General features: G+C 43.3%; 1 protein-coding gene across 9 annotated transcripts in view; it reads left to right on the top strand.

The window, feature by feature from the left end:
• PDE8B (phosphodiesterase 8B) overlaps window positions 1-23,873 on the top strand; it is a 316,607-nt gene that overhangs the window by 173,747 nt on the left and 118,987 nt on the right. For 5 of the 9 annotated variants that reach the window (XM_021084468.1, XM_021084472.1, XM_021084470.1 and 2 more), the window contains one exon: window positions 8,749-8,808. In XM_021084468.1, coding sequence (XP_020940127.1) covers window positions 8,749-8,808 — 60 coding nt within the window. The remainder of the gene's footprint in view (window positions 1-8,748; window positions 8,809-23,873) is intronic. The other 4 variants (XM_021084469.1, XM_021084471.1, XM_021084466.1 and 1 more) reach the window with 1 other exon arrangement.

Raw genomic sequence — 23,873 nt, forward strand, 5'->3', positions numbered from 1 at the left:
AACCTTATATGTATTTGGGTTCAGGTGCGATGGCCAAGTCTGGGTGGGTATTGGTGCCTTCCTTGAGATTAGGGTTTCATGGATATCCGTTGCATAAATGAATATGTCGTTGCATCTGAGGTTGACAACAGACGTGTCTGCTCGGGAGAACAGACGAGTGATTCTTAACTCTGGTTCCACCTGAGGAGACTCAAAAATATTGATGCCTGGGAGTTCCCATCGTGGTGTAGTGGAAAGAAATCCGACTAGGAACCATGAGGTTGTGGGTTTGATCCCTGGCCTGTCTCAGTGGGTTAAGGATCTGGCATTGCCATGAGCATAGGCTGGCAGCTGTAGCTCCAATTGGACCCCTAGCCTGGGAACCTCCATATGCCACAGGTGCAGCCCTAAAAAGCCACAGAAAAACACTGATGCCTGGACCTCATCCTTAGAGATGCTAATTCTCTTAATTTGAAGTAGGACCCAGGCATTGATACATTGATGAAATTCCTCAGGTAATTCTAATATGAAGCTTAGGCTGAGAAATTCTAGGTGGGAGAATTGGAAGCAAGAAGGGGAGGGGGGAGGGGGGATGGGGCCCACCTGTTGGGTATTAAAAGGTCCAGGGCAGCAGAGTCGCCAGGAGGCAGTAGAGTGGGAATCAAAGTGGGGTGAAGGCTGGAGGCTGGTGTGAGATCAGAGCTGATCAGGGCCTGTGGCTGAGAAGAGATGGAAGGAGGAAGGATGCATTTTGGATGGTTCTGGGGATGGCGGGCCTGGGAGGTGAGGCAGGATGAGCCAGGGGTGCCCAGTCTGGAGCAGGGGTGCCCCGCCTCGAGGTCAGGCACATGGAGGCTGCAGTGCTGTGGCCTTTCTTTCCCACCAGAAGCCAGAGGGCAGGCCTGGGCCTATTTGAGAGGCACAAGTCAAATACACCCTTTGTGGAGCCAGAGCTCAGAGGAATAAAGAAGGCTGCCCTGGGAATGGGTCAGGGACAGTGAACACCTTAAGAGCTAGAAGCAGTATTTAAAAATCAGAGCCCCAGGGAAAAGTGTGTGATTGGGTCACTTTGTTGTATAACAGAACTTGGTGAAACATTGTAAATCAACTATGCTAATAAAAAAAAATGAAAATCAGAGCCTACGGGGCAGCAGGCAGCTGCCTGATGAAAGTCATTTAAAAGTAAAAATGGGAGTTCCTATCGTGGCTCAGCAGTAAAGAACCCGACTGGTATCCACAAAGACATGGGTTCAATCCCTGGCCTCAATCAGTGGGTTAAGGATCCAGCGTTTCCATGAGTTTTGGTGTAGGTCACAGACGCAGCTCAGATCAGGCGTTGCTGTGGCTGTGGTGTAGGCTGGCAGCTCCAGCTCCAGTTAAACCCCTAGCCTGGGAACTTGATATTGCCGTGCATGCGGCCCTAAAAAGCAAAAAAAAAAAAAAAAAAAAAGAGTAAAAAAATAAACATGATCTTTATGATGGAGTCTCCCTCTCATGAAGTGAAGTGGATTTGGCTCTGACCTTTGCCTGTGTGGACACCTGTGTGTGACCACTCAGTAATGCAGGTGATGTCGAGCAAGGAGTTGTGGAAGGTGGGGTGGATTCAGGCTCTGAGCTTGTTTTCGGAAGGAAGATGTTAGGGAAGCTCTCTGCCCACCCGACACAGGCACACACTGCTTCTCCTCTGTAGTCTTGGTGGCAGCTGTGTTAGCAGTAGGATGGGGGCAGGGAGTGCCAGGTGCTGGATCCATGCGGAAAATTGGAATAAAGTTGAGAGAGCCACAAAGAGATGGTGGCGGCGTCCGAATTCATGCTGCAAAATGTGGTGCATTAGTGGAAGAGCTTCAAGTGTGTTGGGAGTCGGGGGAAAATGAAGTCTCAGTCCTGACTCTTGTTCCTTAAAATCTGTGTGATCTTAGGCCGTTGAATCCTAATTCCATTTATTTATTGAGCACAGGCATTTGCTGAGCACCTTCCAGATGCTGGGGATGAATTGTTTTGTTTTTTTGTTCTGAAAAATGTTACTGTGGTGTAGTTGATTTACACTATTGTGTTCATTTCTGCTGTGCAGCAGAGTGATTCAGGCACATATTTATACCTTCTTTTTCATATTCTTTTCCACTATGGTTTGTCACAGGATATTGAATATAGTTCCTTGTATGATGTGGTAGGATCTTGTTGTTTATCTATTCTGTATCTACCAGCTGGCATCTGCTAATCCCAAATGCCCGGTCCTACCGTCCCCCTCTCCCCTCTCCCCTCAGCAACCACAAGTCTGTTCTCTATGTCTGTGAGTCTGTTTCTGTTTCATGGATACGTTCATTTGTGTCATATTTTAGATTCCGCATATGAGTGATAGCCTATGACACTTGTCTTTGTCTGCCTGGCTTACTTAAGATACCAAATTAGACTTCAATCTAGGAAAGAGCAGAGTAAAAGAATTGTTTTCTTTAAACGAAAGGAAGCTCCTGGAAATAAGAAATGGTGTCACTGCACACCCAGCAAGATTGGGCCATCACACAGACAGACAGCAAGATAGATACTGAGGTCTTTAGGTCCATCTGGATCTTTAGGTCCGTCCATGTTGCTGCAAATGGCATTATTTCACTCTTGTTATGACTGAGTAATATGTCATTGTATGTGCATATACCACATCTTCTTTATTCATCTGGTTTTTTTTTGGGCACTTAGGGTGTTTTCATGTCTTGGCTATTGTAAATAGTGCTGCAATGACCATTGGGGTGCACATATCTTTTTGATTAAAGGTTTCTCTGGATATATGCCCAGAAGTGGGGTTGCTGGATCATATGGCAAATCTATGTTTAGTTTTTTTTTGTTTTTTTGTTTTTTTTTTTTAAGGAAACTTCATACTGTTCTCCATAGTAGCTGTACCAGTTTACATTCCCACCAACAATGTAGGAGGTTCCTTTTTTTCTACACCTTCTCTAGCCTTTATTATATGTCACCTTTTTAATGCTGGCCATCCTGGCCTGTGTGAGATGGTACCTCATTGTAGTTTTGACTGGCATTTCTCTAAGAATTAACAATGTTGAGCATCTTTTCATATGCCTGTTGGCCCTGGGTATGTCTTTGGAGAAATACCTAATCAGGCCTTTTCCCCATTTTTCAATTAGGTTGTGGGGTTTTTTTGTTTTTTGTTTTTTGTTTTTTTTTTGTGGTTGTCACTGAGTTGTATGAGCTGTTTGTGTCTTTTGGAATTTAAGCCTTTATTGGTTGGATGATTTGCAAATATCTTTTCACTGGGGATAAAATTGTGAAAAAGACAACATCTGTGTCCTCGAGACACTCAAAACTTGCCCAGGAGAAAGATACTTAAATGGATGATTAAGTAGATGCTATGGAGCACAGTGGGAGACCTGAGCAGGGGGAATTATGAGTCCAGCCTGGGTGTAGAGAGTGGGGCACTCGAATCCCCGCCCTCACCCCCCCTATCCCCCACCACAAGCTTTGCTGCCTGAAGTTTTACTTCCTTCTTGTTTAAAGGAAGCTCTATACCTGGAGTCCAGGCTTTTTTTACACAATTCCTGCAGCCCCTGAGAGCTGTGGCAACCAGAGGATGTGCTGCAGGGACAGGTAACCAGCCACCTCAATGGTCTCCATTGCTCTCAAGACCTAGTCTTTCATCCGTTTACCCTGCACCTGCTGCTTTTTACCTTGCAGTTCTCTCTCCTTTGAAATGAGGCCCAAGCTGTCTGGGGGTTGGAGGAAACTTTTTTCTTGACCCCTGTGGTGTATTTTCCCTGCCCGCTTTCACTGCTTTAGTTCCTACTCCTAGCAGTGTTTTTGTTTTGCTAAATCTTGGTTTTTAGCTATCCAGAAGGCAGGCAAGTGGAATGGTTTTTTTCCCCTCAAGTATAAATCTGATCCTGTTAATCCTCTGCTCAAAAACCTGCAGTGTGGTTAAGTGCCTACGGATCAAAAGGGATATTTTCTTCCCAGAATCCTCTAAGGAACTGACCTGTTGTCTTCCCTTTCATATTTTGTAATCTAGCTTCTCTGGATACTGGCCCCTTCTCCCATGGGCGTCTTTGCATTCTTGCCTCCGTGCCTTGGCTTATGCTGTTCCCTATGCCTGGAATTTCCTTTCCCAGCCTGGTCTCCTCTTCCTGTTCTTCATGACCCACTCATCTGCCTGAAGTCTTCCTTGATTTCTCCACTTTCAAAACCAGAATGGTGATCTCCCTTCTCTCCACCTCACAGTCTGACGGGAAGTATTTATCAATCAGAATTCTACCTCTTGCTCAACTTTTAAACAAAAGCCAGCAGTAGAAATTTGCAGACCAACAAAGTGTGAACTAATTGGCCACTCAGAGACCCTGTAGGAAGGAAAAGATGTATTCCCAGTTGCACACTCAGGGGCATAGGTTGCTAGCTTGAAATCAGCTAAGGTGAAAGTGTTTATATCATAGGCTCAACAAATGCTACAAAATAGGATTTTTTTTTCCCCCGTGAAGAGCCAGCTCATCTGGAGGTGAACTGGTACCCCTGTTACCTGCATATGTGTGTGAGAGTGTAGGTGATCATGCCACACACATGTGTACACATGAATATTTGACACACTATACCTGTCAGACAGTAGAACTGCACTATCGGCCAGCAGTGCCTCCTCATTCAGCAGTTGGGGAGAGCCGTGTGGTCAGAGTGGCTGGGAGGCGTGTCTCTCTTCACCTTCTTGTCTCATCCTCCTCTCCTCTCCAAAGCTAGGATTGTCATACCTATGAGCCCCACCTCCTCCTTGCTTCTGTGTCTTTGGCAAACATGGTCCCTTCCTGGAATCCGAGCGAATACACTAATTGAGGATCTGTGTATCTGCAGTTGCTCAGAGTTTGCTCTTTGAAGTAAAGAATCTTGGCTTGGCTATACAGATGTCACTAAATAGCCTTGTGTTTCTGTTTGTGATTTGTCCTGGATAGAACAGGAGTTTCTGTTGTGGTGCAGCAGGTTAAGGATCTGGCGATTTCTCTGTGGTGGCATGGGTCAATTCCCAGGCTGGTGCAGTGGGTTATGGATCCAGTGTTGCCACAGCTGCGGCATAGGTCGCAGCTGTGGCTGCAATTCCTGGCCTGGGATTTTTTTTTTTTTTTTTTTTTTTTTTTTTTTTTTTTTTTGTCTTTTTGCTATTTCTTGGGCCGCTCCTGTGGCATATGGAGGTTCCCAGGCTAGGGGTCGAATCGGAGCTGTAGCCACTGACCTATGCCAGGGCCACAGCAACGCGGGATCCGAGATGCATCGGCATCCTACATCACAGCTCACGGCAACGCCGGATTGTTAACCCACTGAGCAAGGGCAGGGATCAAACCCGCAACCTCATGGTTCCTAGTCGGATTCGTTAACCACTGCACCATGACAGGAACTCCCTGGCCTGGGATTTGATCTATGCTGTGGCTGCAGCCCCCCAGAAGGGGGGATGGAGGTGAAACATAGGCAGTGAGCCTCCCCTGTCAGAAGGAGAGCTCTGCAGCCCACATCTGCCATCTGGGACCATACCTGCTTCTGGCCATGCCTCCGGCCACCCCTTAGAGCCTGCAAGGAGAGGGTCTGGTTCTGTTGCGAGAATTGACCTCTCTTGGACACAGAAGCCAAGATCTGATGGCAGGGAGCACAGACCAAGAAGGACCAGGCAAGCCAAGAGGCAAGAAGCCAAATGTGGGTCAGGACTATAGGAGCTGGGAAGCCGAGGCCCCCGAGCTGGTGGTGGATGTGGCCTCTTCTCCCTGGAAGGGAGGTGGGGCCAAGGGCTGGGTGGAGATGGGAGGGGCAGGCATCTGGGAGAGGGCTCACCAACCTTGCCCTCTGCCTTTGGGCTCTGCCTCAGGTGCAGCTTCCTGCTGACCAGGGCCAGACCATGGTTAAAATGCTGGGTTGCAAGCTGGGAGCTCTTGGGGCAGTGGGAGGAAGTTAGAGGGTCTTTCCTATCTTTCAGCTGAATGACAGATGGATGGTTGCTTCTGAAACTCCTTGCCATCACTCAGTGGCCATTGCCTGTCTCCTGCCAAGGTTACTCATGTGCAAATGCCTAGCACAGGGCTGGGGACAGAAGGGCTCATACAGTCCTCACGTGCTGTCCTGGCAGAGTTGAAAATGGCCCATTTAGGCCCGTTTCCATCATGGCTCAGCAGAAAGGAATCTGACGAAGATCCAGGAGGACACAGGTTTGATCCCTGGCTTCTGCTGGATTAAGGATCCAGCGTTGCTGTGGCTGTGGTGTGGGCCAGTGGCTACAGCTCTGATTTGACCCTTAGCCCGGGAACCTCCATATGCTATGAGTGTGGCCCTAAAAGACCAAAAAAAAAAAAAAAAAAAGGAAAGAAGAAAATGATGGCCCCTTTAACAACCTCAAACGTATGGGTTCCTTGCAATTATATAGGATGTGTCGGTTGGGAGGAAATGACCCTGATTTTCAGCAGTCTTTGCCCACTTCCAAAGTGAGTCATGTTTTCTTTTATTGCTTTTAAACTTCGATTGATGGCTTTTCTTTCTTTTTTTTTTTTTTTTTTTTTTTGTCTTTTTAGGGCCACATCTGTGGCATATGGAGGTTCCCAGGCTAGGGGTCCAATTGAAGCTGTACCTGCCGGCCTACACCACAGCCACAGCAATGCGGCATCGGAGCCGCATCTACAGTCTACACCACAGCTCAGGGCAATGCCGGATCCTTAACCCACTAAGCGAGGTCAGGGATTGGACCTGCGTCCTCATGGATACTAGTCAGATTCATTAACCACTGAACCACGACAGGAACTCCGATTTCTTATTTCATTGATTTGCTGGCCCTGTCTAGGGCCGGTTCTGCTGGAGAAACTGCAGGAAGCCTTGTTGCACGGGGGTTTCTCTTTGGTAGAGGCAGTTTACCCATGGGCTGTCGCAGGAGGTGCAAAGATAGCTCAGATGATCAGTCCCATTTATCTTTCTGTCCCAGATTGCTTTCACTTCTTAATCATTAACTTTTTTAGCAGAATTCTGGCAATTGTACTGCTTTTGAAGGAGAGGGTTTCAGATAATAAAAACCGCCTTTAGGGTTAAGCTGCGTGGGGGGAGTTAGAGTCCCAGTAATGCAGGAGACCTGGTGACACTCCTCTTCCAATGGCATTCTTGGGGCTGTGCGTGGATGTCAGGCGCTGGTATTGGGCGGAACACCTTGCAGGTTTTCCTTGGCTTGTTTTGCTTTAAGAAAAGCATCTTGAGTGTGTGGCTTTGGCCTGAAGACAGCAGCGAAACACTGTGGGCGCTTGCCGCAGGTCCATGGGCTCAGGGACCCAAGGGGCTGTGCCAGGCCTGCTGGCAGGACCCATGCTCAGGAGGTTGTGCCCCTGGCAGAACAGGAGAACCCACCACAGAAAGTGGGTGGAGGGATCCGCTTTCCAGAGGAAAAGACTGTTGGCAATTTGTGGTCACGTTTTGGAGAAGTTTCATACCAGGCCCCCTGGGAGTTAAAGGGCAAGAAAGGAGAAAGGGAAATGTTGAGTCTACAACGTCTGATGTAAAGAACACTCTGTTTTTCTTGTCAAACTGATAAAGCCTCCTCTGACCCTTGGGTGGTGGCAGCATCTGGTCCTATGAACTCTGATGCTGGCTGAAGGTGCCCCATCTGACTCACAGGGGCCAACCCAGTGTGTTGAGTGCAGGATAAGCTTCTAAATAGAGGCCAAATGACTACAGCCTCGTAGAGAAAAGCAAATCCTGGACCCATGGAGGTGAGGCCATGACCTTCAATCCAGTTGTCGAGAAAAAATTCATTTTTAGAAATCCAAGTAATGTAATTAAAAAGCAAGACAAATATTTGCTCTGTGCTTGCAGCCAAGGGCAGTCGGATAGTATTGGCCAGTGAACACCTAGCCTGTTCTTGAAGTCTGGGGCAGAGTTCAGCTTTTTTTTTTTTTTTTTTTTTTTTTTTCCCTGTCTTTTTGCCTTTTCTAGGGCCGCGCCCTTGGCATATGGAGGTTCCCAGGCTAGGGGTCAAATTAGAGCTGTATCCACCAGCCTACGCCACAGCCACAGCAACGTGAGATCGGAGCCACATCTGTGACCTACACCACAGCTCACAGCAACACCGGATCCTTAACCCACTGAGCGAGGCCAGGGATCGAAACTGCAACCTCATGGTTCCGAGTCGGATTCGTTAACCCCTGAGCCACAACGGGAACTCCGAGTTGAGCTTCTTATGATCATGGTGTGGTTACTCATTTTATTTGAGGAGATAAAACTGAAAGGAGTTATTTAGTCATGGTAAACATGAGTAAGAGTAAGCTGTTTATTCCTCATGAAGATTAAAAAAAATGAAGATAAAAAATAAGATCTAAGTATAAGTTCAGCTCTTAAACCTTTAGATATGCTTTAGCGTCCACCTATGAGAGAAATTTTACTCTTTGGAAATTTCAGAATAGTAACAGCCTGGCACAGTGCGCAGCATAGTAGGTGCTCAGTAAATAATTTTGAGTGGTTTTCTCCACCATGAAGAAGACATGCTTATTGTAAAAATCCATGCACTTCAGGTACAAATAACCTGAAATCTACCACTTAACCTTGGGGGCTGTTTCCTCCCCGATATTTCAATGCGCAAAAGCGTATATATTCTTTTATGAAACCGGGATTGTACTGTATGTGCTGTTTTATAAACTGTTTCTGTGCCAGTGAGTTGCATCCTTTCATGTAGCGGCTGCAAAGTGGCATGACGTCACATCCGGTCTAAGGAAGACTGTGAATTCCTGTTGTTGATGCCTTGACACATCTCACACTCTTTCCTTTATCTAGCAGGTCTCTTCAGCAGAGGTACGCATCGGGCCCATGAGACTGACCCAGGATCCTATCCAGGTAGGCTTCTGTTCCTCTGGAGGGCCTTGGTTTCCAGAGTGTGTGGTTGCAGGAGCACCAGCTGAGGGGCTCTTGTACTGTAGCGGGTGGCCGTCTTTGTCCCGACACGCACGCCTGCACATCCATATGTAGTATGTGTGTATATGTCTGTGTGCAAAGGCCTGTTTTTATTTATGTCATACTTGAAGAATCAGCTTCTTTTCTTTTCTTTTCTTTTTTTTTTTTTTTTGGTCTTTAGTCCTTTTTTTAGGACTGCACCCATGGCATATGGAGGTTCCTAGGCTAGGGGTTGAATCGGAGCTGTAGCCACTGGTCTTTGCCACAGCCACATCAGATTCGGGCCACATCTGTGACCTACACATAGCTCATGGCAACACTGGATCCTTAACCCACTGAGCAAGGCCAGGGATCAAACCTGTGTCCTTATGGATGCTCATCAAGTTTATTAACCACTGAGCCATCAGCTTATTTTCTTGAAGACAAACATTGCTCCATCATGGGTAAAAATAGTATAAATAGGTAGGTTGCATGGTGGGTTGTGAGGGAGAACATCTTTGCACCAAAAAACTGGTTGGTTGCACATGCTGCTTCTGCAGCCAGAAAGGGAAGAAGCCATGTGTGGTAAAGGGCAGTGACCTTAGATACACTGCTTCATTTCTCCCTGCAGGGTACTGTCTACAATGTGGAGATGGTGGTTTTCTCATAGCGAGTTATAAGTTCAGTGAAATAGCATCAGGTGCTTTGGACACTGCCTGGCACCGGAAGGTGCTCAGTGATGATAACTGTTGTCCCTTGGTGACTCTGAAGCACCAGGGGAACAGGCTCCAGGGAGAGCAGGGCCAGCCCCTACAGCACTGACCTCCCTCTCACAATGACAGCAACCATGTCTTGGCTGCAGCCTCTCCAGCTTCCCTTTCTATCCCCTTTGAGGAAATAGGTGTGATTGGTAAATCCTCATCAACCTTCCTCCTTGGAAAACGGTGGCTTTTCAGCACCTGGAAGCTCGGCCTGTACTTGGGACAAGTAAAGATGCAGGAAAGATGTAAACAAACCAATGAACAGATAGATGAAAGTGAAAAACCAACCAAAGAAATGTACTGTTTGATTTATGAACAAATGGAAAAAAAAATAAATTACCATTGCTTGGAAAAGGAAATGCAAATTGAGGAAAAGGAAAAAAACAAGAGATTTAAGCTTGGGAAAATGGGATGAAAACAAATTTAGGAGCAGAGGGAGATAGGAAGAGAGAATTTATTAAAACAAACATAAGCCACAACTATTTATATAGAATACAAACAAGTGGAAAATTCCATTATTTGTTCTGGGAGCATGGAATTTGTAGTCCATTTTGTTTTGTTTTGATTTGGTTTTTTTCCCACTTTTAATCCCTTTATTTTTTTAAAATTATTTCCCCAATAAAATTTTTTTTCTACTGTACAGCATGGTGACCCAGTCGCACAAACACGTACACATTCTATTTTCTCTCATCATCATGCTCCATCATAAGTGACTAGACATAGTTCCCAGTGCTACACAGCAGAATCTCATTGCTAATCCATTCCAAAGGCAATCGTCTGCATATATTAACTGCAAGCTCCCAATCCATACCACTCCCTCCCCCTCGGCAACCACAAGTCTATTCTCCAAGTCCATGATTTTCTTTTCTGAGGAAAGGTTCATTTGTGTCCTACATATTAGATTCCAGATATAAGTGATATATGGTATTTGTCTTTCTCTTTCTGACTTACTTGAGAGTCTCTAGTTCCATCCATGTTGCTGCAAATGGCATTATTTTGTTCTTGTTTATGTCTGAGTAGTATTCCATTGTGTATATATACCACATCTTCCAAATCCAATCATCTGTCGATGGACATTTGGGTTGTTTCCATGTCTTGGCTGTTGTGAATAGAGCTGCAATGAACATGCAGGTGCATGTGTCTTTTTTAAGGAAACTTTTGTCTGGATATATGCCCAAAAGTGGGATTGCTGGGTCATACGGTGGTTCTATGTATAGATGTCTAAGGTACCTCCATACTGTTCTCCATAGCGGTACCAGCTTACATTCCCACCCACAGTGCAAGAGGGTTCCCTTTTCTCCACACCCCTTCCAGCATTTGTTATTTGTGGACTTCTTAATGATGGCCATTCTGACTGGTGTGAGGTGGTATCTCATGGTAGTTTAGATTTGCTTTTCTCTAATAATCACTGATGTTGAGCATTTTTTCATGTGCTTCTTGGCCATCTGTAGATCTTCCTTGGAGAAATGTTTATTCAGGTCTTTTGCCCACTTTTCCATTGGGTTGTTGGCTTTTTGGTTGTTGTTGTATAAGTTGCTTGTATATTTTAGAGATTAAGCCCTTGTCAGTTGCATCATTTGAAACTATTTTCTCCCATTCTGTGTGTTGTCTTTTTGTTTCCTTTTTGATTTCCTTTGCTGTGCAAAACTTGTTAGTTTGATTAGGTCCCATTGGTTTATTTTTGCTTATATTTCTGTTGCTTTGGGAGACTGACCTGAGAAAACATTTGTAAGGTTGATGTCAGAGAGACTTTTAGTTTTAATTCATTTAGTAGGTGGGTATTACTATCTTATGGTAATTTAAATTTGCATTTCTCTTTGACTAATAATGTTGAGCAATTTTTAAATTTGCTGATGGGCCATTTAAAAATATCTTTTGTGGGAGTTCCTGCTATGGTGCAGAGGGTTAAGGATCTAATGTTATCTCTGTGGCAGCTCAGGTTACTGCAGAGGCATAGGTTCAATCCCTGGCCTGGCACAGTGGGTTGAGGATCTGGTATTGCTGCAGCTGTGGTATAGGTCCCATCTGTAGCTCTCATGTGATCTCTGGCCAGGAACTTCCATATGCTGTGGGTACAGCCAGTAAAATAAAACATTTTGTGAATGTTACGTCTTCTGCCCATTTTTAATTGAGTTGGCTTTTAAGAAGTTACTGAGTTGTAGGAATTCTTGATGTATTCTTGTTACAAGTCCTTTGTCAGATTTCCAGAATACCTGCTTCAAATCTGCGGCTTTTCTCTTCATTTTCATAACTTTGATATTTGAGCAAAAATTTTAGTTTTAATGTAGTCTCATTTATCACTTTTTATGATTATTGCTTTCTGTGTTCTAAGAATCTTTACCTAATCCAACGTTGAAGATAATTTTTTAATTTCTTCTGGAAACTTTGTTAAATTTTAATTGTAGATCTATAATCTATTTCAAGTTCATTTTTACATATGGTACAGTAAAGAGACCAAGGCTCTCCTCCTCTCCATACTGATGACGAGGTGTTCCAGGTCCACTTGTTGAAATGACTAAAGTTTTCCTTCCCCCATTGAATGACTTTTATGCTTTGTTAGGGATTCTTTGATACTTGTTGCAACTTGTTGGGTAGCCAGTAATGTAGTAAGTTTTGAAATTTTCCACAAAAAACGTTCTGAAAGATGCGTCTCTGTTTGTTGAATACAGTGTTCTGTATCCATGAATTAATGGAAATTGATTAGCAATGCTATTCTAACCACCTCTCTTTAAAAAATTATTTTATTGAAGTATAGTTGATTTACAGTGCTGGGTTAATTTCTGCTGTGTAGGAAAATGACCTAGGCACATATTTATACATGCATTTTCATATTCTTCTCCATTAGGGTTTATCACAGGATATTGAATATAGTTCTCTGGGCTGTACAATATGACCTTCTTGTTGATCCATTCTGTATATAGTAGTTTTCATCTGTTAATCCCAAACTGCCAATCCATCCCTTTCCCCACCTCCCTCTCCCCCTCAGCAACTACAAGTCTATTCTCTACATCTGTGAGTCTGACTCCATGTCATACTTAAATTCATTTATCTCATATTTTGGATTCTACACATAAGTGATATCACATGGTATTTGTCTTTCTCTTTCTGACTGACTGCACATAGTAGGATACTCACTAGGGTCCATCCATGTTGCTGCCAGTGGCATGATTTCATCCTTTTTTATGGCTGAGTAATATTTTCCATTGTAAATTTGTACCAAATCTTCTTCGTCCCTTCATCTGTTGGTGGACATGTAGTTGTTTCCATGTCTTGGCTATTGTGAATACTGCTGCTGTGAACACAGGGGTGCATGTATCTTTTGGAATTAGAGTTTTGTCCAGATGTATGCCCAGGAGTAGGATGACTGGATCATATGGCAACTCAATCTTCAGTTGTTTTTTTTTTTTTTTGTCTTTTTGTTGTTGTTGTTGTTGTTGCTGCTATTTCTTGGGCCGCTCCCGCGGCATATGGAGGTTCCCAGGCTAGGAGTTGAATCGGAGCTGTAGCCACTGGCCTCCGCCAGAGCCACAGCAACGCGGGATCCGAGCCGCGTCTGCAACCTACACCACAGCTCACGGCAACGCCGGATCGTTAACCCACTGAGCAAGGGCAGGGACCGAACCCGCAACCTCATGGTTCCTAGTCGGATTCGTTAACCACTGCGCCACGACGGGAACTCCAATTTTCAGTTTTTTAAAGAACTTCCACACTATCCTCCATAGTGGCTGCACCAGTTTGCATCCCACCAACAGTGTAGGAAGGTTCCCTTTTCTCCACACCTTCTCCAGCATTTGTTATCTGTAGACGTTTAATGATGGCCATTCTGGCTATTGTAGTTTTGATTTGCATTTCTCTCATAACTGGCACTGTCCAGCATCTTTTCATGTTTCGTCTTTGGAGAAATACCTATTTAGGTCTTCTGCCCATTTTTCAGTTGGGTTATTGGCTTGTTTTTGTTACTAAGTTGTGTGAGCTTTTTGTGTAATTTGATAATTAAGCCTTTGTCAGTTGTATGGTTTGCAAATATTTTCTCCCAGTCTGTAGGTCTTCTTTTCATTTTGTTTCCTTTGCTGTATGAAGGCTTATAAGTTTGATTAAATTCCACGTGTTTATTTTTGCTTTTATTTCTATTGCCTTGGGAGACTGACCTAAGAAAACATTGGCATAGTTTATGTTGGAGGATGTTTTGCCCATGTTCCCTTCTAGGAGTTTTATGATGTCATGTTTTATATTTAAGCCATTAAGCCATTTTGAGTTTATTTGTATGTATGGTGTGAAGGCACATTCTAACTTTCTTGATAGATGCAGCCGTCCAACTTGCCCAGCACTGCTTACCTAAGAGACTGTCCTTTTCCCATTACAAATTTTTTTCTGCTTTGTCTGAAATTAATTGGCTGTAGGTGTGTGGGTTTATTTCTGGGCCCTCTATTCTGTTCCATTGATCCATATGTCTGTTTTTGTGCCATTGCTATAGTGTTTTGATTACTGTAGCTTTGTAGTATTGCCTGAAGCCTGACAGGGTTATGCCTCCTGCTTTATTCTTTGTCCTCAGGATTGCTTTGGCAATTCTGGATTTTTTTTTTTTTTATGGTTCCATGTAAATTTTTGGATTGTATGTTGAAGTTTTGTGAAAAATGTCATAGGTAATTTGATAGAGATCTCATTCAATCTGTAGATTCCTTTGGCTGGTATGGTTATTAATTCGTGCAGTCCAAGAGCATGGGATGTCTTTCCATCTTTGAATCATCTTCAGTTTCCTTTCTTAATGATTAGTTCTACTATCTCTATCTTAATTTTTTGACTCTGTTCTATCAGTTTCTATTATAGTGGATATGTCAGTATCCTCAATATTTCTTAGTATTTTCTGAGATTTTGAGTCTGTCGTTTTATGTATATCCAAGTTCTGGATTGTTGTGCATTCTTGGTAACTGTTCTTTTTAACTGTTCCTTTTATTACTGTGTAGTGTCCTTCTTTAAACTTCTGCCTTAATTTCTATTTTATTTGTTAGTAATATGGCTGGACTAGCTTTCTTCAGTTAATATTTTCTTGATATATCTTTTTCTGTGTTTGCATTTTCAGTTTTATTTATAACTTTATGCTAAAGATCCCCCCCAAGCAGCACATCGTTTTATTTTTCTAAAACCTATTCTGATATTTTGACTTGAGTCTGGTTACATTAAATATGATTACTGATACAATTAGTCTTATTTTCTATTGTCCATTGTCCTTTTTATTTTTTTCTTATTTCTACTTTTTGTCAAACTGACATAGTTTTCATAATTACCTTTTATTTTCTCTGCTTTATTTATTTTTTTATTTGTCCTTTTAGGGCTGCACCCATGGCATATGAAAGTCCCAGGCTAGGGGTCAAGTCATAGCTGCAGGTGCCAGCCTACACCACAGCCACAGCAACCCCAGATCCAAGCTGCATCAGTGATGTACACCGCAGCTCACAGCAATGCCGGATCCTTAACCCACTGAGTGAAGCCAGGGATTGAACCCATGTCCTCCCGGATACTAGTCAGGTTCATTACCGCTGAGCCGCGACAGGAACCAGTCTGGTTTAGAAGCTATAGGTTATGCTTCTATTTTAAAGTTACACTTAAATTGTTTTTAATATGTTTGCATAGCAGTCAAATTTTTAACAACCTCAAGTATAGTGTATTTCTGTCCTCCCAAATACACTATCATCCTTTGTAGTATTTAAATATCCCATATTGCCCTCACTCCCTCATCACAGAAACAGTTGCCTGTAATTTTGGACTTACTGTATTTACTATATTAAATCGTAACCACATATTTTAAATTTGTGCTCCTAAGCTATGAAACTTAATAGTAAAACTAATGCCATGAACCAGCACAAGAGATGGAGTGTTTCCATTGTTATCGTGGACCCTGCCTGGTTCCTGTCACATGAGTTTGGCCCCCATGACAGCAGATACAAGTCTGGGAGGGTCCGTCAAGGGTCGTCTCTGGGAGTTCCCATCATGGCTCAGCAGAAATGAATCTGGCTAGCATCCATAAGGACACAGGTCCGATCCCTGGCCTCGATCAGTGGGTTAAGGATCCGGCTTTGCCATAAGCTGTGATGTAGGTGGCAGATGCAGCTTGGATCCCATATTGCTGTGGCTGTGGTGTAGGCTGGCAGCTGTAGTTCTGACTGAACCCCTAGCCTTGGAACCTCCATATGCTGCAGGTACAGCTCTAAAAAGACCAAATAAATAAAGTCCCTCTTGGAGTGAGAGAATAATTAAGTGACTCTCTTTTTTAAGATAAGAAGCTCGACTTAGAATTGAGGATGCCTTTACCCCTGAGTCTCATTTAAGTGTAGTTGGATGCACTGATCCAGGCAGGAGGAGTCTGGGGGCGACCCGTGTGCTTGAGGCCCCACAGCAGGCGTTGCAGGGGTGCGGGGCTGCCCATGACCTCTGACCAGCCAGGGAGTCGGGCTGGTTGGTTTTCTTGTCTGTTACCTTCTGACTTGAAAGGCAGTGATACCTAGTCACACGTTCTTGTGCTTCTGATACTATCATTGCCGCTCTCTTAGAAAAATCAAACCATGGCTTAGAACCTTAGTTTTTAATTTTTTTTTTTTTTCTTGGAGAAAAGTGCCTATTCTTGAACAGCTGTGCCAAGAATGTGAGCTACATCAGCCAGAGCCCTGAGGACTTGGGAGGAACTTGCTTGATAAGAGTATTGCAGGATGTGGTCATTTTGGGGCATGCGTGTCTGAGGTCACGGGAGAAGCATGCTCCTGCGTGGGGACCAGCCTGCGTGATGCTGGCATGGGCTGGCAGGAGCATGCTTAGGAGCAGGTGGGCAGCAGTGCCTTGTGCTATAATAGAGGACAGTGCTCCCAGGACAGCCTGCAACTCACAGCCAGTTGAATTTTCCAGCCTTGGAAGAAAGAAAAAAAAAAGGGTAGGGAAAATAGTATGAAGCAGTAGATTTTTATCAACATGATACCATCTGAAAATCAAGCAGCCTTTTCTTCGTCAAGGCCTGAAGCACGTTTACTTCCTCATGTGTAGAACTGGCATGTTTCTGCCTGGAGTGTTGTTGGCCCGCCCCTCGCACAGAGCTTTCCAACAGGACTTAGAAACAGATGCTCATAGCTATGGCCTAACTTTTCTCCTAGCAAGACTTTGCTTTAAAACTTACACAGAACCACAGAATTATTAGGAATTTGGGTCCAGAATTTTAGGCCAACCTTGGTTCAAATCTTGTTAGTTGTGTGACTGTGGGTGTCTCTTAACTCTTCCCTGCCTCGGTCTTCATGTCTGTAACTGGGGATGATGTCCACCTCCAAAAAGTTTGGAAAGTTTGTGACATGTGCTAGTGTACTTCAAGTCCTTTCAGTCTCATGGTTGGCTCTTAAATTCTCATTTAACAGAAGTTGCCTGACAAAGGCCTCATTTTGCATAGTTCCAGTTTGCACAAAGCTCAAGTCGAGTTAACATCAGAACCCCAACCAGATGGCTTAGCATCACTTTCCTAGGGACGCTGAAGGAAAGCTCCCAAACCATTATTTTTCCCCAGCCGAGTCTACCCCACCTATGATCAGATTGGCCAATTACTTAGGTATTATGTGGATACACTTAAATAAGTGGTCTACTCTCAAAGCTCCTTGTGACCTGGCTTTGTCTTAAAACCAAAACAAGTATTCTGAAAGTTAGATGTTTAATGGGAAATACTGATAATCCATTTGGAGACATGTAGACAGCCTTTCTAGAAAGAATACTACTAATAATGAACATCTGTATTGTGTTCTTCAACTTAAGGATAAGGCAGATTTCTTCTTTGCATAATTTGCCTTCACCAGAGCATAGAGTTTCAGTCTTACTTAAATATCAAAGACAGTTTATTGCTCTCCTCAGAAAGATGGTTTTTTAGTACTTTCTTGTTAAAACTTGTCAAAGGAATGGTTACAGTATTTCTAGCAAAGCAAGAGGACATCAGGGAAGGTCACTATGGACGAGGTGGGAATTGTGGGTTCAGCTGCTGCTGCTTTGCTCAGTGAAGACTCCGGCCTCCTCTATTGCCTGGGGATTAATGGATCACTGCCAGAGCCCCTTCCTGCTCTGAGAACTCCTGAGAGTCATGATCCCTGTTCCTGCCATTGTCCCTGGAACTGCCCCCCTCACCCCTCTGCCCCTAGTAACCTGCAGTCTGGATACTACCCTCATGTAGCCTCTCACACTGGTCCCTTGTACTTTAATCTCTGGGCCCTGCCTTGGGTCCGCTCTCAACGTAGCTTTCTGACTTGGGTTGAAAGAGGAATTACACTTTGTAGTTCTAAGAAGGCACAGGTTGGTGGGGCGGGTCCTCAGGACAGTCAGAAGCCTTCATAGCTATATTCGAAAAGCTGTGCAGGTAGCCCTCCCTTTGCACAGTATCAATGGATACACATTTTTGAGTTAACACCGGACCCAAAGATTGCAGTTGCGTTGGTGTTTTAACTGAATAATTACATAAAGTACCAACCTTGCTTCTATTTCTGCAGTCCGCAAGTCCTTACATAAGTAACAAATACACAGCACAATCAGTGACCAATCATGTCGATTTTTTTTTTTTTTTTCAAACTCTCTGCCTGTTCAAGCACAGACAGGAACCTATGCAGTTTGTGTTGCCGCCTTAACTCTCTATGATAACACCCACAGCATTCTACAGGGTCAGTTACTGAAAGAGGGCATTAGCCAACAAAGATGAAAGCATAGCAAAGAAAGGGAAAGAGATAATGCTGGAAGTCAGTGGAGTTGGAGGAGAGAGCTGACTGTAAGAATATTGACACTACTGCCTGCGAGAGAGTCTAGGTAGATAGCCAGGGAAAGTCAGCCAAGCAAGTTTTTTGACATAAATGAAGAAAGCGGTTTTGACAAGAAGGATGAAGTGTCACAGAAGAAGGGATGCCAGCAAAACAATTGCACACCAATTAAAGGAACTCTGGGGCTATTTCATGACCTTGAAATACAGAGGATAAAATGTTGGAAGCTGATCCAGACTTTAGGAGCTTATAATTCACCAAGGCATAGAAGTGAGGCGCATTCTGTATCATAATTTATACAACTAGAAGACAAGCCCTGTTTAAAATACTCCTAAGCCTAAAATTTTTTAAATTCTTCATTTTTAATGTTTTACGCTACAGTGTACTGATGAAATGTTTTACATTTTTTCCATTTCTATATACATTTATAACCAACCATAAGGAAGTTATTTATATTTTGACAGAAATCTCTAAAGGGTCCAGAGTGATCATTTTTACCAGGGTTTATTAAGATGGCTTTGTATGGTTATTTACGTGGTCTGGCACTGCCATGCTAAGTGAAAACTGTCTATTTTTGTGTTCTGATCCTGGACAAAACCCAAGTTGGCCAAAAGCTGCTTCAGAAGATGTTTCCTCATTGTCCTAGGCTTCACCCCAGATCTGCTTTTTTTTTTGCCTTTTTTTTTTTTGTAGTATGTGAAGGTTCCCAAGCTAGGGGTCAAATCGGAGCTGTAGCCACCGGCCTACGCCACAGCCACAGCAAGGCAGGATCCGAGCCACATCTGCAACCTACACCACAGCTCACGGCAACGCTGGATCCTTAACCACTGAGCAAGGCCAGGGATCGAACCTGCATCCTTATGGATGCTAGTCCGATTTGTTAGCGCTGAGCTGGGGCAACTCCACCCCAGATCTGCTCTTAATCTTCTTCTCTTTTGATGTATTTATAAGAGGACAGTGAGGTTGATGTAACAAAACTACTTCCTTTTGCCTGTTCTTCTGTGTCTGGATTCCTTCCCTGGATGCCATGTCCATGCTCGGTCTTTGGTCACCACTCGTTAGTGCATCTCTTGTACTTAGCTGCCTACCTGAATCTCTCCCCTGCTTTGAGTCCTCGGTGTAGAACCTGGTCTGTAGTTGACTCTATCAGCTTTTTGCTCCCAGTTCTTAACATCTTGCTTGATAGATTTTCAAAAGTGCTCTTTGAGAGAGTGTTCCTCATGATATGAGAACAAGTACCAGTCAGTTGACTTTTACTCTTAGGCTCAGTGACATGCCTTTTTTTCTTTGTCCTGCGCCCATGGCATGTGGAAGTTCCTGGGCCAGGGATCGAACTTGAGCCAAACCAGGGACCCGAGCCACTTCAGGGCCAATGCCCAGATCCTTAACCCACTGAGCCAGATGAGATGTGTTTCTATTACTGATTTTTTTTAAAAGTATTTTTCACAGTCACTCTATGGCATTTGCTTCAGTGAATGGTCAATACATATTTACAAATTGCCATGTTTAACAAAGAAATTAAACATTAATATGTAGAATATTAAATCTGGAGAGAAGCTATTTCACATAAGGTTTGAGGAGGGCTTGTATTCTTTGGTTTCAAGTAACAGCTGCCTTACACAAAATCGTGTCTGTAATAAATATATTACTGCAATTTTTTTTCCCCCCAGAATCCGAGGTTGAGTTGAAAAATTCATGGCTTAAAAAGAATGGCAATGAGCCATCTCTGAGCATTTTGACAGAAGGAATTTCAGGTTCTTCCTTCAATATCTCTGCTGTTAATGAACCGTGGGTCCTAGTTCCCAGCTTTGGTGTCTCTAGTTCAAATTTCAGATTCCTGGAAACAACATTATTAACCCAGCAGTGGCTAGGAGGTAGGGACAGAGAGAGTACAACTTTGGTTCCTTGGGTGTGATGCTTTCCTAGAGAAGATTAGAATTTTTCAGAGATAGGCAGACATCAAAAAAATGAATATGGAGTTCCTATCGTGGCACAGTGGAGACGAATCGAACTAGGAACCATGAGGTTGCGGATTCGATCCCTGGCCTTGCTCAGTGGGTTAAAGATCCAGCTTTGCCATGAGCTGTGGTGTAGGTAGCAGATGAGGCTCAGATCGGGCATTGCTATTGCTGTGGCAAAGGCTGGCATCTGTAGCTCCGATTGAATCCCTAGTCTGGGAACCTCCACATGCTGAGGGTGCGGCCCTAAAAAGCAAAAAAAAAAAAAAAAAAAAAAAAAGATGTATTACTAGATGGATAGAGGGATAAATAAATGCATAGACCTGTGAATATTACAGTACTTTATTCTAAAATATATGTATTTGTATGTATAGACATATATGTATGTGTGCGTGTATGTATGTATTTTCTTATTCCCATAGATTTTCACTTTGCTTAGGAGTGAATTATTGAAAAGCAGTCTTTCGGAATTAGTTTTTTTTAGGAATGCAAAGAATTGTAAACACCACCCAGAGACATTGTCTAGGGAGTACTCTTAGAAATGCTCTTGTTTTAAAATACAGGTTTTGATTATTATGGAGGTAGAGTGAGGCTGATAGATTAGGAGAGGCTGTCACTGAAAGACAGTTTGTTACTCACAGTTCCTGAGAGGAGAGGGCAGGCCATGAGGGACACAGAGGGAGGCATTAAGGTTGGTCGGAGGTAGGGAGCAGGATGGGGACCATGTAAGCAGCACCCTTGTCTGTGGTTTCTGTGGGAAGGGCTGAGGCAGGGTAGACAGGTTTGGCCAGTTGGAGTCATTGCAGAGGAGTGTTGGGCAGAAGGATTGCCCTTAGTTAGGTGGTACCTGCCTCTGGAGTGATTTGGGTAAGTGGATAGAGGCCCAGAGGGGTAGTGAGTGATAGAGGTGGTACGGGAAGAGGCTCTTGATTGGTTGGCACATGAAAAGTGCATTCATAGGCAATTGAATATCATTTGCTACCTCTTTGTTGTTAGTTTTTAAATGATTTTTATTTTTTCCATTATAGTTGGTTTCCAGTGTTCTGTCAATTTTCCACTACACAGCAAGGTGACCCAGTCCCACATGAATATATGTATATATATTCTTTTTCTAACATTGTCTTCCACCATGTTCTATCATAAGTGACTAGATATAATTCCCTATGCTACACAGCAGGATCTCATTTGTTATTCACTCCAAATGAAATAGTTTGCATCTATTAACCCCAGACTCCCAGTCCATCCCACTCCTTCCCCCTCCTCCTTGGCAAACACAAGTCTGTTCTCCAAGCCCATGGTTTTCTTTTCTGTGGAAACATTCATTTCTGCCATATTAAGCTTCCAGATATAAGTGACATCTCATTTGTCTTTCTGACTTACTTCACTTAATTTGAGAGTCTCTAGTTCCATCCATGTTGCTGCAAATGGCATTATTTTGTTCTTTTTTATGGCTGAGTAGTATTCCATTGTGTATATATACCACATCTTTTTAATCCATTCATTTGTCAATGGACATTGAGGTTGTTTCCATGTCTTGGCTATTGTGATTAGTGCTGCAGTGAACATAGGGGTGCATGGTATCTTTTTCAAGGGAAGTTTTGTCCAGATATACGCCCAAGAGTAGGATTGCTGGGTCATAGGGTGGTTCTATATTTACTTTTCTGAGGTACCTCCATACTGTTTTCCATAGTGGCTGGCCCTCAGGGGGCAGTCCCTCCAAGATCAGCAAGGCTTCAGACCTCAAAGCATCAAAAATACAGAAATGAACAAGGCATGATTAATAAAACTCCCTTTGAATCGGTTTATAAGTTTCCATGCGAAATCCAGTGTAAGATGCCAAAGTGGCTCCAAGGCTTACCACGATGGAGACCTCTGCTGTGGCCTCCACTGCCTCTCCCACCTGCTTGCCCTCCCCTTTGTCACACTGGCTTTGTTGCAGTCCCTGAACACCTCAGGCAGGCATCCCACTGTAGGGGCTGGTGGAGCTCTTCCCTCCTAGTGGAATGCGTTTTCTTCAGTTAACCATTTCCTTCAGGCATATATGTTACTTGCTTCTATGTCATTTTCCCGGTGAGGCTCACCCTAACCACCCTACTTAACACTGATCCCACGCCCCCTCTGGATCCCCCTTACCCTGACCTACTGTTTTTACTTAGCACTTAACACTTATAACAGTCCTTATCATTTGATTATTTATTATGCCCATTGCTTGTTTCTCAGTGTACTCTAAGCAATTAAAAAAGGTGTCTGGCACATAATAGGTGCTCAGGAAATATCTGAATAATGACATCATGTATCCCAAACTGGAACTCTCTAGTCTATTAAGGACATGTAAAACATATGAAATTAATATCCGTATTCAGTATGGGAATACAGTTAGGCTCTTATTGCATTAGTCAAATATTGAGGGGGAATGGGTATAAAGGAAATATAAAATGTTAAGATTCCTGCTTAGCAATCCATAATTGATCCAGATGAGGCAAGAAGCTATGTCACCTTTTCTGACTTTGAGGCTCTGCCTATTAAGTTTCTTGCCCTATTAAGTTTCTTGTTTCACAGCTACCTCACATAAAGGGCTAATGACTCTTTGTACAAACCCAGTTTATTCTACCTGATTTTTTTCATAATAGCTCCATTGTTTTTTTTTCTTAATGAATTTATTACATTTGAAGTTGTACAATGATCATCACAATCCAAATTTATAGGATTTCCATTCCACAACCCCAGCGCATCCCCCCACCCCCCGAACTGTCTCCTTTGGAAACCATCAGTTTTTCAAAGTCTGTGAGTCAGTATCTGTTCTGCAAAGAAGTTCATGCTGTCCTTTTTTCAGATTCCACATGTCAGTGAAAGCATTTGATGTTGATGTCTCATTGTATGGCTGACAATAGTTCCATTGTTAATAGTTCCATTTGAAGGTTTTATATCACCATCAAAATCCACAAAGCTAAGCCCCTCAGTTGGCTTACAAGAAACACTTCCTGTTTCTTGCTGGAAGTAGCTCTGTAGCCAAGGTTTTGGAGGTGAGCTGGTCTGAGGAGTGACACAGCCTTGCCCAGAGTGAGCCATTAGTAAATGTGGCTGCCTCGTGTGTTATTGGCATATAGTTTCAAGCCACGTGCTAAGAAGAAAATGTTCAAATGATGCCAAAACATATTACTTCTCTTCTGGAAACATGGCACTTGAGAAAACGGGAAAGGATTCAAATAGTGTAGAGCAAATGATATTTATGATACATTCAGCTGTTGAATGATAAGGAATTATTAGAAAGGCATAGGTATGAAATGGTGTGGTTTTCTCTTTTTTAAGGAAAGAGTCTTTACCTTGAACAGATGTGTATAGACAACGTGTATGGCATTTGCCACTAGCTAATAGAAGGGTTGGAAAGTGGGACGATAGAGTTAAAACCAGGTTGGCCAGGAGTTGGTTATTGCTGAAGCTGGGTGACAGGCACATGAGATTCATGATAGTATTGTTTCTGTTTTTCTGTCTATTGTCACTTTTAATGAAGCATTAAAATACAGTGGTAGGAGTTCCTGTTGTGG

The sequence above is a fragment of the Sus scrofa genome, chromosome 2, assembly GCF_000003025.6.
Source record: "Sus scrofa isolate TJ Tabasco breed Duroc chromosome 2, Sscrofa11.1, whole genome shotgun sequence".
NCBI lineage: Eukaryota > Metazoa > Chordata > Mammalia > Artiodactyla > Suidae > Sus > Sus scrofa.